Source organism: Molothrus aeneus, chromosome 8 (genome assembly GCF_037042795.1).
Source record: "Molothrus aeneus isolate 106 chromosome 8, BPBGC_Maene_1.0, whole genome shotgun sequence".
Taxonomy (NCBI): Eukaryota; Metazoa; Chordata; class Aves; order Passeriformes; family Icteridae; genus Molothrus; species Molothrus aeneus.
The window spans coordinates 10,126,924-10,144,886 of NC_089653.1; the positions used below are offsets into that span (position 1 = coordinate 10,126,924).

Sequence of the window (17,963 nt, forward strand, 5' to 3'; positions counted from 1 at the left end):
ACCTCTTCTGTCACAGCCTATGTAGATTAACCTTTCAATTAGCTGTTATCAGGTCCTGTGTCTTAGCACCAGTCCTCGCAATCTGCGTCCGCCCGCACCGGGGAGGCTGGAGGTCTGGGGTGGGTTTCTGTTTTAATTTCTAAATTAATGATAATTGCTCGCGTGGCTCCCCTCCCCCGCCGAGAGCCGAACGCGTGTGTCTGATCTGCCCGTCCACCTTTTAGTATTTTGGAGTGAGAAGAGGAGCCCCGCGGAGGAGGAGGAGGGGAGACAAGGTATTCTCTCTGTATTCATCTTCTTTTTTCCCCTCTCGCGGAGGGGCTTAGGGAAGGTAACTGGTGCAATCAATCCGCTGGCTGGGGATTCCCTCCACCCCCTCCCCGGCTCGTCTGGCTCTCCTGGCTGGGTCTCTTCAGTGTGTATGTGTTTGGGGAAGGGGGTGGGGGGAGGCTGTGTTGTTGTTGTGTTCCTGGCTCTGCTTGCAGCCAGGAGAGAGAGCGAGCGGGCGAGCGAGAGACAGAGCGGAGAGAGCGAGCGAGCGAGAGAGAGAGAGGAGCCGCGATCGCGTTTCAGGGGCAGCACATTCCGCAGGAACCGCTGCTGCAGAAACACACACGGGCAGAGAAAGGAGGTCATTGCAAGCAAAGGGGGGAACCTGCATCGGAGGTTAGATTCCCAGGAGTTTATGCGGGGATAATAGGGAGCATGCGATGGGGTTTGTTTTGCATTGGGTGACAGGCTGCAATTTGCCATAATAACCCCCTTTCCCTCCCCGCTCCCAGCGCAGGGGGCTTGTCACTAGGCTGGGTACTTTTTTTCCTTTAGCATCGGAGGCTGATGCACGTGTTTGCAGACACTTGCGCTGGGTAAATGCATTGCAATGCTCTGCGTTTTGCAGGGGAGGGGGAGCAGCAGCAGGGGGTGATGGCTGGGCTGGATGGGGTGGGGAGAGGGGGAATGGAGTGGCGGAGGGAAGCAGGGGATGGCTGAGGTTTTTGTGTTGCATGTTCCCACCCTGTCTTTCTGAGGCGGCAATTGTTCCCTCGCAGACGGGTTGACAGAGAAGTCCCTGTGCTTCGCATGGCGAAACTTGCAGGGACCTGCATGTGGCTGCAGAGCCGGGAGTCATTGTCGTCGTCCCCGTTTCCACTCCCTCCTCCCTCCCTCGGCGGTGCGGGGTGTGTGTGTGCGCGATAAGCGGCTGCCAGTGCCAGGCACCTTGGGAGGGTAATGCTGCGAGCACGCCGCTCCATCTCGCCCGCCCGGGCGAGTGCCAGCCTCCGAGGCACGCGCGTGACGCTCAATATTTAAGGCGGCTCATTAGTGTGTGTGGCGCGCCCGCCCGCCCGCCCTGCCGAGCTGGTTCAGGCGGCTACCGCCGGTGTCTCGGCAGCGCTCGCGCTCCCGAACAAACTTCGGGAGCGAGCGGGTGGGGCGGTGGCAGGGGGGGTGAGGAGGCCGGGGGGTGGCGGACGGGCGGCAGCGGCAGCCAACGGGAGGGCGGGATTGCGAGAAGCCCCGCCCCCGCTACCGGCTTGTGACCAATCGCGAGCGCCCGAGGCCCACCCGTGAGGCGGGTGGGTGGGCGGAGCGCGCGAGTGTGTGGCGGCGGCGGCGGCCAGTGTCAGCGGCCGGACCCGCCCCCTCCTGCCGGTGGGCGGTGCTGAGCGCGCAGGGAAGGGGCGCGCCGCGCGATTGACAGGCCTTGCCCGCCAATGGGAGCGCCGAGCCGGTTGCTGGGCGGGCCGGGGCCGCTGTGGGCGGGTGACGGACAGCCCCCCCCCGCCCCCCCCCCCCGGCCCGTGAGCGCGCAGCGGCGTGCGCGGCGCGGGCCAATGGCGGGCGGCGGTGGGCGGGGCGCGGGGTAGGTAAGGTTTTAATGAGCCTCCATTGGGCTGTAATCAGTGTCATGTCGGATTCACGTTAAGTACAACAGGGCGAGACAAAATGGCGGCGTAGGTGCGCCGAGCCGCGCGCGGCGGCAGCGGGGCGGTCGCGGCGGCCGCGGGCGGCGCGGAGCGGGGCAGGCGGCCCGGCGCGGCCCGGCGGCGGGAGCGGCGGAAGAGCCGGCAGCAGGGGGAGCCGCTGCGGCGCCCGGAGGAGGCTCCTCCCCCCGCGGAGGTGAGTGGTACCGGGGGGGTCTCACCTGCCTCCCGCGGGGGACGCGCGGCCGCCGCCCCCGGCCCCGCCCGGCGCCCCGCGGTGCCGGTGCGAGTGCGAGCACGGCCCCGGGCTGCCCTGGCTGCGGGTCGCCGTGCCCGGGGCAGAGCTTGCGGGCTGGGGGCTCCCGCCTCGGCAATGGCAAAGCCCGGAGCAGGGTGGGCAGGGCGCAGAGCCAGCCCCGGCTTGGCCCCTTCGAACGCAACAATGCCTTGGCCCGAGGCTCTAGGCGTTGCACATCTCCGTGGCTGGGCTAATACTGCGAAAACCTTGAGTAAGTTGGGGAGGGGAATAGTCCAGGCTGGCAGTGCCACGTTTTGGAAGTGATGTTCACGTTGTTTGTTCTTTGCCCGGACCTCACCTCTCGTACTCTGTCACTGGGCATTGAAAATAACCCCCTCTGGCAAGGGCAGACGGATACCCACCCCTGCTGTTGAAAACCACGCTCCCAAGAAGAAATATTTTCAGCTCACCTTTTTCCAGGTGAACTCTTGGCAGTGAATATTACCTTCCTATATTTCCTGCTGTTCTCTAGTACTGTATTTTAAAGTGCTCAGAACTTCCACAGTAGAAGCTGGGAAAGGTGAATTTGGGTGATTTTGCTGCTGTCATGTTGTGCTGATGCTGTTTCCTCTGGTGGCGCTTGCTGCTGTCATGTTGTGAAATGATTTTAAGCGTATGATCTCAAAGAAGCTTGTGGGGTATCTCAGAGCACAAGCACTTCCATCAGTTCGTTTCACATGTGCCACTCTTCTCTCCACACCCCCGAGTCTTTGGTGCAGTTTTGAAGTTACTCTAGTAACTTCTACATATCTGTATTTTTAAAGCATATAGATGTCCTTGCCCTTTCTTATTATTGGAAACTGTATGTTGTGTAAAGAATAATACAGTAGCTGGCTTCATGACCTGAGTAATTTTAAGAGGAATCTGCATGGTGGGAGTCCTTACCAGGATCTGCTTTCTCCCCATCTCTTTGTAGGTCCATGTCTTTTGCAATAGGAAAACAACTGTGTTGTCTATTTTGCATCATTAATTGAGATGGGGGTGGAATACAGAGTTGATTAGCTACAGAATTCTAAGTAGTGGCTTGGAGCAAGGAAAAATGGCAAAAATGGAATGCAATGGCAGTCTTCTCTTCTTCCTCCTCCTATGCTGCAATCCTTACCTGACCCTGATGCTGCAGCAGAGAGCTGGCCTGCTGCTGCTTCTCCTGAGTGTGTGCAGAGCAGGTAGGAAGGAGCAGAGTGAGAGTGAGCTTCACAGGTCACCGGCAGGTTGCACAAGTTGCTGTCATCTCCCCTGGCTGCATCTTCTCCTCGCCCCTTTCTTTTCGTTTTTGTTTTTTTTTATAGCTGTGTTAACCTTAGTTTTTAAAAGTTTAACTGCCTTTACATTTATGAAAGCTGAAGCAGACTTTTCCTTAATTTAAAAAAAAACCCCAACCTTTAGATTGTATGTTGTGATATTTGTGTAGTAACTTTTGGTTTTGGTTATGAAGAGAAGTGTGCCTTTTTTTGTTGCTGTTTTTTTTGGCTACACTACTTGTTTTCACAATCTGGATCACCTGGAAGCAATTCCAGGTACTAGTTCAGTCTGAAAGCCACCTTATTAGAGGATTATAGGATTACTGATGACACCTGAGATTGAAGTGTTCAGTCACTGCCTTCTTTAATTATAATCATCTGTGCAATAGGTGTGTGCATTATAAAGGGCACATTGGCATTTATTCTAAATCCCAAGCTGAAATTTTGCAACTTCTTTGTATTTATCTGATAATTTATGACCTAGGCAAAGGGACAAGCCTTGACTAGAGATGGTTTTTCATGTTTTACAGCTAATGGCTTATACTTCACCCTCGAATGCTTCTGTTCTCTAGCTCTTCAGTGGCAGACTTGTTAATAGATTTGGTCAGTAATAGACTACAGCCAAACTTTCTCAAATGCTTTTATTTTCAATATAAGATGCCATAGAGCGTGGAAGTTGAAATATGACAAATTACGTAGAAGGAACTTCTTGGCTCTTGCCATAAAACTTGGAAGTTGTCCTGTGCATTTAACACTATGCAAAATCTATTTTGTGATTGAATGAGCGCTGCTGATGGTGATTAAATGTTAGTTAATTACAAGGGGAGGAAGATTAATAAATAGACATGAGTACCTAAATAGACTAATTTATAATGACTTCTTTAAAATGGTATTTCCTCAAAATCTGTTTGGATAATCATCACATTTTTTATATTAAATGATGTATGGCCACCTATTTGTAGTTTTGGTAGAGTTGCATTCTAAACTTAGAAACCCGAATGTAACTTTGTATTTCTGAGTATCCTTTTATGTTGAATCTTGCAAGATTGTTTTTAAAGCTACTTGTTTTGTCTTATCTAATCACTTTGCATGTAAATGTGTGTATTTCTGTACTGCTGATCTTGGATCAGTCTGTCTTGATTTCTGAAAGATCTCCTTAATTTATAGCTCCAGGATATAAATTGTTTTGGTGGGGAAGGTGTTTGTTAGTGAGGAGTTATTCTGTGTCTAGTGTGTGGTAGGCTTTGGCATGGCAGTCATGGAGGTCAGGGGGCTGCACTTCAAGTTCATGTGCCCCCCAAGTGCCAGAGTAAGAGTGGCTCTGAGTTCTGGCAAAACAATTTAAAACTTGGCTTGCATGCGCTCTGCATGATTCCTTAAGACAGAGTGCGCTTGGATACTGTTGGAAGGTGTCTATTTAAGATGTCTTGATTTTTGCTCCTGAAATATCCTGTCCAGTGCATTGGAAACTCTGTTCCTGCTGATCCACTCCACTGGAGTTGATTTAGTAGGTGCTAGCATGCAGGAGGTTGTATTGCATGTAAGGAGTTTTAAGTAAATAAGTAAAAATGTAGTTCTGAATGTATATGGCTGTGAAATTTCTGTACCAAGCAGTAGACTTTATATGAAGATATAGGTTTATGCTAACCTTTTGCCACAGTCATTGGCCAATAAAAATTCCTGTAACCCACATGTTATAGCATTTATACTGAAATGTTCATCAGTGTCCAGGAGCTTGGAACAGACCCTGTACTGTGTGTTCTGGAATTTAATGGAAGTGATGTGGTTGCTTGTATGAAATTTAATACAACAGTACTGCAGTAGATGTAAAACTGAGACAAGTATGTCTGACTCAGCAAATGCAGTGTTCAGCATTTAATTAAGTTGTGACTGTCTTAATGAAGACTTAGAGTGGAACAGACTAACTAAATAACTTTAAAAGTAGCTTTCTAGGAATCTGGGGCTTTATATGTAACTACAGAGAACTTTCAAATCTATAGGAAGAGTGTATGAAATAGTCGAAATGTGAGTGAGCCTCCACTATATATAGGGTTCTGCTTTGCTGTGTTATTGAATTTTCAGTGTCAGATTTGTGAGAGAATTTGTAGAATTTATATTACCATTGAAACTCTTTCCTTCCCTATATTTGTCTGCATTTTGTAGCTATGGTGTTATTTTGGAATTATCTGAAAACAGTGAGTATAAACAATTCTGTTAGGGAAAGAATGGCTTTTGCTAGCTGGAGTAAATAAGAAAGGTCTGTTTACAGAACAAGTTATTGTTTGCTTACAGATACTTGAAATGCACAAAACTGTTATCAAATTCAGCTTCCATGAGTACAGTCTGGAAGCAAGAAACAGGATCCAACCCATGTAGATCAATAGGGTTCAGTATGTGAGCAAGTTAAGCATTTAGGCCCTGCATTTGCATCAGGAATGTGTCTCTTTCGGTCTGGCAGTCACTCAAATTTTCATATTTAGAAATCTGAAGTTGTTTAAGCTTTGATCAGATTTGAGAAGGACAGAGTCATAAAATGAATTGATTACTATTGACTGTTTAGGTATAGAAAAATTTTATACTCACCAGTAACCAGCTGCACTTCTGTTAGTAATTCTGTTGTGTAGGTATAATAATGTGTGAAACATGAGCTGGAATTTATATTTAAAGATGTTTTCGAGGGGTAGAAGACAAAAGAGGTTTAGGGCCAAAAGTATATATTGTAGTACTCTATTATCTTCGTAGTTGCAGAGGAATCTTTTTATGAAGTTGAAAATAATTTAGATTACTGTATCAGTTCAGGATAGACTACACAAATATTTTTTCCTAGTTATAATTTACTCAAGTTTTTGAACATGATTTAAATTCAGGATGGCTAGAATAGACATATAAAAAAATGGGGTCCAGGACTTGTGTAATCATAGATGATTTTGTTATCTGTAGGCTGCTTGCCATAGCTTTATAAATATACTTGCATATTAACTAGTTTCAAATTTTTGCTATGAAACTGGTGAATCTTCTACTTTACAAGATAACCCATGTACTGAGAAGGAATTTTTTTCTCTTCTGTTTTTTGTTTTCCTTTGATTTGAAGTAATTATGCAATTCTGTGAATGCCTTCAAAAGTTCTCATACTTCATGGCAGGAAAAACTCATACTTCAAATATATTTGTTTATTCATTATGCAACTCCTGTCTAAGTTTAATTTGTGAGACTTTAAAATGGTTTTATTTTTTTCATGTGTTCCCAGAATGAATAAACTCCTCATCAAGATGTTCTTTTGGGTTTCTTTAATGAGTTTTTGTAGCCACTGAATTTTCTATTGGAGTGATGTATTCCATAATAAGTAAAAAGAAAAGTTTGTAAAAAAACTGTGAGTCAATAAAACGTTTTTCAATGTGATTTCTTTATGCATCTTTGTGCTGACAACCTGTTTATGTGACGATGCCTCCTGTTATTTTGTTTTCATTTCTTTTCCTAAGGGTTTGTATCAGAAATACCTCTGTGCTGCACGCCACAAAATAAGAAGTGCTTTTGTGATGCCTTTTGGTTTTGTAGGGTACCTAAATATTAATGAAGGATTTGATACTTGTAACTTGGTTCTGATATCTTTGGTTTCGATTTTTGAGTTGTGTAATCAACATGGGAGGACACTTAGAGACAGGATACTGTAAGAATTGGAAGTGGTTAATAATTTATCTTCCATTGCTTGGGGTTTGGTTTTCTGTTCGTTTGGGTTTTCTAGTGCATGTGTAACCCATGTAGAAATGATCTGGAGGCAGTTTGTTTTAGAGAGTGTTTTCAGATCCCTGACTGAATGGAAATTGTCCAACAGGTCAGTAGTAGGTTAAGTGTTGGGGTGATGGAATTTAGGAAAACTAAATCCACTGACTGTTATGAAAAGCAGAAGGATTTTATGGTGACTTGTTTGGTGTGGGGTGGGAACTGACAAATATAAAATTACAAAGATTTTTCTATACTGCAGCATCTATAGTATGAATGCATGTCTGAATGCGTTTTTAGTTTTTAATACTTCAGCATTAACTGTATTCTCTCCCTGCCTCTTGTTTTTTTCTTTTTAAAGGTTGCAACAAACTTTCTTTTAAGGAGGTACCAGTGTCATCACAGATGAACCCCTTCTACATTTCAGTAACAGTAACATAATTGGAAAGTTTCAGTCAGGAGGTATTTCTCTGCTTTTTCCGACTCCTCAGGGTGGATGTTTTTGCCATGTGTCCAAGCAGTGTGTGGAATCCTTTCATTTGTGTTTGAGGTGTGAACAGCATCTGAAAGATCTGCTAAAAGGATAAGGAGGAACCTCTATGGGTAACTCTTGGCTGGAAACAATTACTGGTCAACCATGGTAAAACTTGCCAACCCTCTTTATACGGAGTGGATTCTGGAAGCTATACAAAAAGTTAAAAAGCAAAAGCAAAGGCCTTCTGAAGAGAGAATATGTCATGCTGTTTGTGCTTCCCATGGATTAGATAAGAAGACTGTTTCAGAACAGTTGGAACTTAGTGTTCAAGATGGTTCTATTCTTAAAGTCACTAACAAAGGTCTTGCATCCTACAAGGACCCAGATAATCCTGGACGGTTTTCATGTGTTAAACCTGGCACTATTCCTAAATCTGTTAAGGGATCTAGAGGAGCTTGTAATGAGCTTCGTAATGTGGATTGGAATAAACTCTTGAGAAGAGCAATTGAAGGGCTTCAAGAACCTAATGGCTCCTCCCTGAAAAACATAGAAAAGTATTTGAGAAGTCAAAATGACCTAGCAAGTATTTTCAACAATCCTGCCTTTCAGCAGAGGCTGCGGCTGGGGGCCAAACGTGCTGTGAACAATGGGAGGTTACTGAAGGATGGTCCTCAGTATAGAGTGAATTATGGCAGTTTGGAAAGCAAAGGAGCTCCAAAATACTCCAGCACCTTCCCAGCTTCCCTTCCACCTGTCAGCCTATTACCCCATGAAAAGGACCAGGTAAGTCTGAAAAGTGTAATAATGAAAAACCGTTCTTGTTATCCTTTGTTTATTTACCTAATAAAAAAGGAATGATTCTTCTTGTGCTTTATTTACCTGTTTAATTGTATATGAATGGGTATACATGTCCAAGATTTATGCAGAATCAGTTCTGGTAAACAAATTTTACTTCCCTCCCTATGTCCTGCCATTCTGCATTGGATAGTTTGCTTTGTGAATTTTCAGTAGATGAGCAGAGCAGCAGGGAAGAGTACAGCTGTATGCTCTGTTGTAGGTGTGAGATTGTTCTGTCTTGCCTGACAGACTGGTGTAGCTGAAATCTGCAGTGTGATTTGATTGTGGCCTTTTACCTTCATTTTCTGCTGGCATATACAGATTTTCTTGTGGTTTGATGGCCTGAGATGCCACTGATAGGACTCAGGATGTTGAAGACAGTTAGAATTATTATTTTTAAATGATATTTGTATGTAAATAGTGAGGTTTAAAATGTCAGTGAATAGAAACTGGAATGAATGTTAATATTCTAGGAACAGAAGTGAAGATGTCAGAGTGACAATTTGAGCTGAACTACAGTATCCTCCTTGTGTTTTACTTTTGTTGTGCTCCCTACTTGGATTTATTTTTGCTGTTACTTGGGTCTTGTTTTGAAGTTAATTGTTCACAGAGTTTCAGCCTTGAGGGAGATAGGGCTATCAATTATTTTTTTGTTTATGAAAGGATAGTGTCAAAGACATGTCTGCAGGCATTGTTTGATCATTTCCCATTTAGTGTGGTGAAGTGTGTTGGGAATTTTCAGTTTTCTTTGGGAGAAGGCAAGTCACCTGTTGTAGTCAAAGTGGCTTACTTAAAATATTTCCAAGTTGATGGTTTGGGGTTCTCTGTTTTCTTTTTTTTGTTTTTGTTTTCCTCTTCTGGCTAGTCAAGTTTCATGGCAGTTGTTTTAGACATGGAATAGTCCAGACAGCTTTGCTATTGTAGAGGTGCCCCCAGTGTCTCTTGGAAGCAGCATGATGGTTTTCAGTGGTCTTTTTCCTTTGATGGTGAGATGCTGGGGGGTGCAGAGTAGAAAATGCTTGTGTTGGAATTATTTAGTAAGGTCTTCAGGAACAGTTGTTTGGGGAACCATCCAAGGTGAGTAGTTGTAGCTTTATTTTTGTGAGCTTCTCTAAATGTATGTTAAATATGATTGCATCTGTGTATGGATATCTATTACTGTCAAATTGGACTTCTCAGGTGTTTGAGGGATGCATGGAGCTTCACACTCTATAATCAGAATGGAAATTCAAAAGTGCTGCACACTGTGCAATTACTGCTGTAGCTGTACACTATAAGCATTTAATTACTTGTAGTGATAAAGCTGTCTAAGTACTTTGGGTTTCTACTGTAATTCTGATACTGTAATGACATGAAAAATTTGAGGGCTGGAGTACTGAGCAGCCCAAGTAACATGAATTTTGTAGACACAAAATTCTCCCATGTTAGGCTACCTACTGGGACTGGCAGCCTTTGCAAGGAATGTTAGATGGGTCATGGTGCTGAAAAAGCCATTACTGCCATACTAAAATACTGGTATAAGGATAAATCTGTCTTCTAGAAGTTAGCCAAACAAATCTGTTCTCTAGCAAGTGCTTTGGCAAGAAATAAGCTTTCATTTGGGTGCCTCAAAATTAGCAGTGTGACTTGCGTGTTTAAAAACTGGCATACGGTTTTTCCTGACAAAAATAGTTTTGATGTGAGGTTGGTGAATCGGTAGTTCCATGTTAGTGTAGTTTACCACTTAGTTGTGCTAAGTTACTGAGGTTACTGAGCAAATATATAGAGACTTGTTTTAAATGTGGGATTTTTACTGTTCTTCACTATGTATGGCTTTAAATACTTCAGGGACAGTTCTGAAAGTAAGCGTACGTAAATTGTCCCTGTCACTGGGATGTGACTGCATCTTCATTTGAAATTGATGTTAATTTCTATATAAGCAGGATGACATGGCAAGAAAACTGTTAGGCTATTATTATTGGAAGCATTTAAATGACAGTGTGGGGCATGTCAAGATTATTTATTGAAATTAATAAATGTATCCAACTTTTTATAGCTAGCACTTTCTATAGCTAGCACAAGTAAGAGATTATTTCTGTTGGGGTGGCTAATTTTGTATGTTTGTTTTGGTTTTTTTATTTTCAAATACTAGAGGTGATGCTCTAGAATGTCTTTTGTTGACTTCCCTGGAGGAAAAGAGCAAATGTAAGGGTGCAGAGAAATATGTTTTGATGATTGTGGAAGTTTGAGTAATTTTGATTATCTTTCTTTCTTTAATGCATAATTTTTAGCAGCTCATCAGGATGAGACAGAAGGCTTGGTCCACTGGAAGTGCATTAGAGGTCTCTCTTTGTCAGTCTGAACATTCTTGGGTACTCAGAGGACCAAATGCAGACTCTGAACCTTTGTTCCTGAGTGAAAGGTGATCAGAAGAGATGCAGTATGGCCTGTGTGTGGGGCAGGGTGGTTGTGTTGTGTGTGGGTTGTTGTTGGCTTGTTTGGAGATTTTTTTGGTTGTTTGGTTTTGGGATTTCTGTTTTTGTTTGCTTGCTTCAATCACCCACCCAAGGCATCTGAGTATGTAGTGCACTGAGAAGATAAATAGTGTTGAAATGCAGTGTCAGTGAATTCAGTTTTGCAGACCTGGAGCCTTGACTATGTGACAGGAGTGTTGAGTGGTTTACATTCTATGAATACTTGGAACTGGGAGCTGGAAGTGCTAAACATTTGTCTTGGTGGTGATGCTGTGGAGCTGCTTTTCTCATCCCTATTAACTGGGTGATCCAATTCAACTAGATATAGTTCTCTTGTTTCATTAGATTCAGAAATAGCTGCAGTTAGTTACAGAAATACAGCAGCCATATTTCCTCCTGTTATCCATAGGCCTGGAAGAAAGGATTTGGATAAAAATGGTGTTTTAAGTGTTATCCTGGCTTTTCTGGATTTGGGCAGAGTTGTATCAACTCTTGAGTTGCAGCAAGAGAAAGGATGCAGTGCAGCTGTTTAAATTTTCCCCTACTTGATCCCTTTCTATTCCCCTGTTTGTGGAGGGCTGCTTTTCCATCTCTGAATGAAGAGATACAAGTTCAAGGTTCATGAAAGATAGATCTTGTTGGAAGGTCAGGAGCTTTTGGCAGCTATATGGTGTCTAGGTGGTATATTTTAAGTGTCATGAGTAGTATATCTTATATAAAGGACTTTTCAGTTATCTGAAGTATTCTGGTGGCATTGAGGTAAATGCTCACTTGGTGTCTGGACAGGTAACTGGAATCAATGCAATCAAAAGGTGCCTGATTTAGTGTTAACTGGGTGTGTGAAGGACAGCATCCAGCCAGAGATGGAGCTGTCTTAAGAGTGAAGGAAGACTGAGAACAGTGGTATCCTTCAGGATGAAGACTTACAGTGTCTTTTTTATGTCCTGAAAAAGAAAAACCTGGAAAAAAATCCTCCTCGAATAAAGAAACAAAAAAGCCAAAAAAACTATATGCACAAGAAAGCAGAAAAAGAATTCATTCTGTTGTGCAGCCGTTTGATCTCGTGCACTTCACTGTGTTGCAGTGCATATTTAAACAATTTAACTGCTCTTATGTGCTCTTCCGTATGCTCAAGAGTATCGTGCATAGATACCCTCCCTTTTGCTTCACACCTTTTCTCACCAAGCATTTCCTGAAAAGGGCTATAGGAATATGTTACCCTGAAAATGCAGTGTAAAAACTGGCTACGTAGTAGGGAAGGGTGTGAAGAGAGGAAAATTGAGTGATACTTAGCTTTTCAATAAGCCTTTGAAGCATTAAAATGCACTTCTGGAAATGCAGCAAAGTGGTATTTAAAACTTATGGTTAGTTTTAAGAACTTTAATGGTGTCAATTGTAGAATGGCAGTATTGCTGGTGGTTTTTTTCTGTTTTCATTGTCACTTGGACAAGCACTAGGAAGGTTCTGCAGTTTGGGAGCTGCATGGAACCTAGTAAGTCTTGGGAGTTAGCCATCTGCTGAGCACAAGTGCTGTGTGACTATAAACTCAAAGAAACAGATATTTGTAGGCAGCTCTTTATTTGCTTATTTTTAGACATCATTTAAAAGGATAAGTTGAGCTTTTAAAGATGAAGAGGGAGTGGCCATTGTATCATTATCAGAGGGCTGTGGGAATGCATAGTGTATCTCAGCAGTTTAATCTTTGCTATGTTCAGAATAATTAGTACTTAAACTTCAAAGATATTGTTCAAATGATGGCTTGATGTTGGTTCTCCTCAATGCTCTCTTGAAGAGCTCAGCAACTGTGATTTTCATCTGATTCTTGGCATGAAAAAATTTACTAATCTCTTTCACTTTCAGTTTGTCTTTCTAAGCTGACTTTAATGCAAAACTGAACTTGTTTTATTAGTTTTCCTTACCCTGAACTCCCATCTAATTTTGTTTTCACTGGCCTATGTACATTTAGCTTTTCAAATGTAACTTGGCATGGGTTGAATTTCAGTTTTCTGGTATGTATCTTGTGCCAGTGCAGACACTGGGTGTTCCTCCTTCTGTCTTTCAGGCAAAGGGCCAATCTATAGCGAATTGCGGTTTTGGCATTCAGGCTCCTCCTTGCTCAGTTTTTAAGCTTCCTGCCTTCCTGTGGGTAGGCAGCAAGAGAGTGTTGGTTGAGATTTCTTGTTGCTTCTGTTCTCTAGATTTCCACTGTGCAGAAACAGAAAAGGGGGCAGAAACGAATGCACAATGTGTCTTGCAGATGTACACGTAAGGGGATATTCGTAATGCTGAACTTTGGGAGCTGCCTTTATGTGGCATCTGGGCTTCTGAGGGTGAGTCTGAGTACCAAAATACAGTGATGTGAACGTTTCTAGAGGGCCTGCAGTGCTGCAATTGAAGTGACTGTACACAGGGAAATGAAAGAGAAATCTAGGTTTGAACTTTGTCCGTCCATAAAATACTGTTGTCTTAGGATGTAGCCTTTGTTTTTCTCCTCAAAATACTGAGGAATGTTGGCATTACTTGGCAAACACAAAGTCTCATGTTTGTGTTTCTCATTATTTCAGTTCACAAGTCACCTTTATTTCTTGGAAGGGTGGCCTGCACCTTAACTGTGTGTAGATCTGGTCCTGGAAGTTCTGGGATGATTGCTAGGTTCTGCTGCTCTTGCATTTTGGGGTGTTTAGGTTTTGGATTTTGAATGATTTTTTGGTGGATTTTGTCGTTGTTGTTTATTTTTCTTTTGGGGGGTTTTGTTTTGTGTGTGTGTGGTGGTTTGTATTTTTGTTTTGGTTTTTTTCCAAACCTGTAGCTTCTGAAATGCTAAAAGTGCCAACTCTGGGCATAAGCCAAGGGAACACTTAGATCCTTTTAACACCTGAGATACTGGAGCTTACCAGAAATTGAAGGGGAAAATTCTCATCATCCCATATTGTAGAGAAGCAACTCATACCACTGTACAGATGGATGTATATGGCTTTGGAGGCTTATTTTTATGTGGTTTTGCAATTCAGCATGTTTGGACCAACCCAAGAAGCATATTTGTAAAAGTTTTCTTGAATTGTACGGTGGGAAGTAAGTTAAATACTGCTATTTCCTGAATTAGATTGGTCTATTCCTTCGTAAGGCAGGGTAGAGGTTAGTTTGCAATTTCTGATGCAACTTATTTTCTGCAAATAGGTTCATATTTGCAGTAGCCTATAGATCTGAGGGAAGACCCTACTCATTGTTTTTTTTCTCCCCTAAGCAAGATATCCTGAACATAGTTCTGCATGGTGTGCACGTGGTTCTTGTCTATTGCAAGGAGTGATTCCAAACCTTATATTGCATGCTGAAATTTGATTCTTTTTGTTGTTTTCCTTTGAAATTAATTGGTGTGGGGTTCTGCAATGAGTCCTATATTGAAACTGACAGCAGTGAGTTAAAGAAATCCTGTGTAATTCCAGCAGTTCTATTGGTGTTTATTCATCTATGCTATTTTCTGTGAACTCCTCTGTCTTACCTGGGAGTGACACTGAATTCCTAAACTAAGGTTAGAGGTTTTACTCTTTGCATTTTTCCTCCCAGACTAATTTTTCTTCAACTAGTTAATGCATGGGTATCTCCTTCATCAAAATTTCTTCTAAAACAATACCAGAAGGCTGCTTTAGAAATAAGGAGAGCTATATAGCATAATTTCTCAGTGCAGTTTTCTTATCTGTCCAAAGTGTCTTTGCTCTTCAGTGTTCAATAGTAGTGATGGTCTTGACTCTTGGGTATTTTTTCTGTGTCAGTTGAAATGTGATAGCAATTTCATGTTGTTTCTTATTGCTGCAGGAACTTTATTGTAAAATGTGATGAAAAATCTTGATAACTTGCAGTTGAAGTTGTCTGCTATTTTTGGTGTGTTATTTTTTTGTCGAGAAAAATATCAGGTATAGATTAACTGCTAATTAACTGCAGTTTTCCAGTTTGGTAGTTGTAAATGGCATAAGACTCTCACTTTTGAAAGAATTTCAAGCTAGCATTAAGAAAAGACTGGTGCAAACTCCAAAGTTGTCTTCACAACTTTGAATCCATTTATGGTCCTGTTAGCAGCTTGGTTCTCTGTGTTCAGGACTAGATTTACCTGGGTGTAAGGGTAGACCCATGATCTGAGGGCCTGTTTCAAGCCAGGACAATAGGACTGTATGGAACCAAGTGGATGGAGTGCTGCTGTGTACTGGAACAACGGTATTAGGGTTCAGATGGTGGCTGTAGAATTTTGAACATGATGGCATGTCAGATCAGGCATCACTTAGCTAGCAGATCCTCTGCTGTCCTTTGTGGTTACCTGGTAAGTGACAAATCAGCTTTTAAACTAGTGTGATTTCCTTCACTTGCAAAATGACTTGTATTTATTGTTGTTTCTCCCAATCTACTTGTATCCCCCATTGAGGAATATTATCACTGGTGTCACATGGTTTTTTCTGTGGGTTTTTTTTTCCTCTCCAGGCTCTTTGTGAAGAGCTGAAAGTTTTGACTTTGCAGGCACAGCCAGCCTTTTTGAAATGAAAGGGTGTGACCTGTTACAGGGATGCCTGTGCAGGCAACTCCAGGGCTGCTGGGCTTAGTTCCAGGTCTGTGTGGATTATTTGGACTTCAAATGTGCTGTAGATAAGATGTTACATAAGGAAAAATCCTGTGTGGTGAGGGAAACTGCAGACTTGTAAACTGTCTACTCTTATGCCTTGTCACTGCAGTACTAGCTGCAAATGTGCTTGAATTTCTGCTTTATTAAGGTTTTTGGGTCTAGAGGGGCAGAGTCCCATTTTTCTACCCTCATGCTTGTGGTGGTACAGTCCAGCAGTAACCAATTAAAGCAGTTCTAGGTGGCATAGGCTTGAGACTTCTGGTTTTAATTACAAGCAGGACTCTGGCACAGGAAAAAAGCTGTGTATGATCTCAGCAGAGGTGTCTGGTAGGCATGGCTGATGTCTCCTCATCTCAGAATAGGAGCAGAGCTAGCTTAAGCTGTGGTAAATTTGCCACACGTTTTCCACATGCTCTCCAGGAGTTCATTTCATCACTGGTGGTATTTTGAAGTTGGCGTCAGTTTCACATCTGTTTTTTCCAAAATGGTGCTGATGAGTGACTGTAGTTTTAAGAACTAATTTTTATGTAATGTCCATGTATCCATGGCAACACTAACTAGCAGTGTTTGCATTTGGCTCAATAAAAGACAAATGTCAGTGGCACCTGTGTTTCAGACATAGAGTACAGGCAGTTCTTAACTAATGAATAAGTAGAATCATAGAATTATTTAGGGTGGAAAAGACCTCAAAGATCAACGAGTCCAACTGTTAACCTAGCACTGCCATGTTCACCCTTCAGCCATGTTCCTAAGGGCTGCTTCTGCATGTTTTATGAATGCTTCCAGGGATAATGATTCCAACACTTCCTGAGGCAGCAGGAAGTATTTACATGGAACAGTTGAAAGCAGTACAGTCAAGATAAAATGTCCATACATGTGTGGGACTGTTGTGTTCAAGCACCTCTTTCAGAACTATCTATTGGGTGATTATAGTGAAGATGGAGACAGCTGTTTTTCAGATGGCAAAATAATGGGAGTTAACTGATGTAAGTTGCATCCAGGGAAATTGCAGATAGATAAAGGAGAAAATCCTTTAAAATGAAGATGGAGAGACATGGAACAGGGACTCAAAGTATCTACAGAATCTCCATCCTCAGGGGTGACCAGAGCTGGATAGGCAACGTCCTGAGCAACCTGATTGGTAAAAATGTGGTAATACTTACTTGCAAGTAGTGTGAAATTCTTTAAAATGCTTAGCATTAGTGGAAAATGAGCAGTAGTTAGAAAAGACATTATACAAAAATACAGTTAAGGGTGATGAAAAAGTCAGTGTTTGAGCCTGAAAAGATTAAGACCAAAGTAAGCTCTGTTATGATCATTGAACTTAATAACTTAATAGTAGCTAGTTAACAAGTTCTATGCTTATGAAGGCTGCTGTATCACTGCCTTCTAGTCCAAATTTAAAGATACTCAGCTTTCATGTCCTACTTTGATTTTTCTCTCTTGACCTCTGAATGCTAGTATGCCTGCTGTAGGAGTTGGTTTAACAAAAATCTGTTAATGGTAGAGGAAGAGGACAGTGCGTTGACTCCTGCGAATAAGTATTTGGTTATCAGTCAGTTTATAAATATAAACACAGAGGTTAATGTAATAAACAATGGGGTTATATATAAAGATGGTATTTTCAGACCTGAATGTTTTTGCTCTGCCTTGAACTGTCTAGCTCTCTTCTCTTTCCTCTTTATCCAGTTGTAAAGACTGAATATCACAAAAAACTTATTAATGTTGTTTTGCAAATATTAATCTGCTTTAATATTGAACAATTGTATAGTACGCCAAATGTATTTATTTTTATGTTTGGCATGCATTCTGCTGATCTAGCAAAGGAGGCTTTTGGATGTTACAGATGTTTTCTGAAGGTCTGAAATTTATAGATAAATCAGTCAAGAAATGACTCAAGCCACATGCAGGATGGGTTCTCAAGGTAGCAGCATGTGCTGAGTGCCTGTAGGATGGTCTATTACTGTGCCTGTGCATGTATGTTTTAGCTCCATGCAAACAGGGGCTCATGCTCTCCTGGAAGCCAGTGACTGTGGCTCAGTCAAGGAACTGCTCCTGTTGGCTCACTTGACTTAATTGTCTGCCATGCACTTAAGGAAGGAATTCCTGGTACTTGTGTTCAGTAAGTTCTGTGCTTTGCCATTTGGAGTTTTTGTGACAGTGGGCAGTTGTTTTTGCTTTATGAATTTGTGCACTGTGTTTAAAAACCAGTGACTAGCTGCTCTTCTTGCAGGCATGTTTTTAGTCTGTCAGTGGAGAGTTGCAGCAGTCTTTTCTGATCTGAACACGAGATGGGTGGTAAGAGTCTTTTATTTGGATTAATAACCCACTGCAGGAATCTTTCCTCTGTGTTCCCAACTTCCTATACTGCTGTGAATTCAGGATGATAGCTCAATTCTGACTGT

The 17,963-nt window shown here is 42.4% G+C and overlaps 1 protein-coding gene across 1 annotated transcript in view; it reads left to right on the forward strand.

Annotated features, from left to right (window-relative positions):
• The first annotated feature begins 595 nt into the window (after nucleotides 1–595).
• Nucleotides 596–17,963, forward strand: part of KAT6B (lysine acetyltransferase 6B) — a 102,873-nt gene continuing 85,505 nt past the window's right edge. The window contains exons 1-2 of the mRNA XM_066554304.1: nucleotides 596–666; nucleotides 7,546–8,442. Of these exons, the coding sequence (XP_066410401.1) occupies nucleotides 7,822–8,442 (621 nt within the window). The 5' untranslated portion in view covers nucleotides 596–666; nucleotides 7,546–7,821. The remainder of the gene's footprint in view (nucleotides 667–7,545; nucleotides 8,443–17,963) is intronic.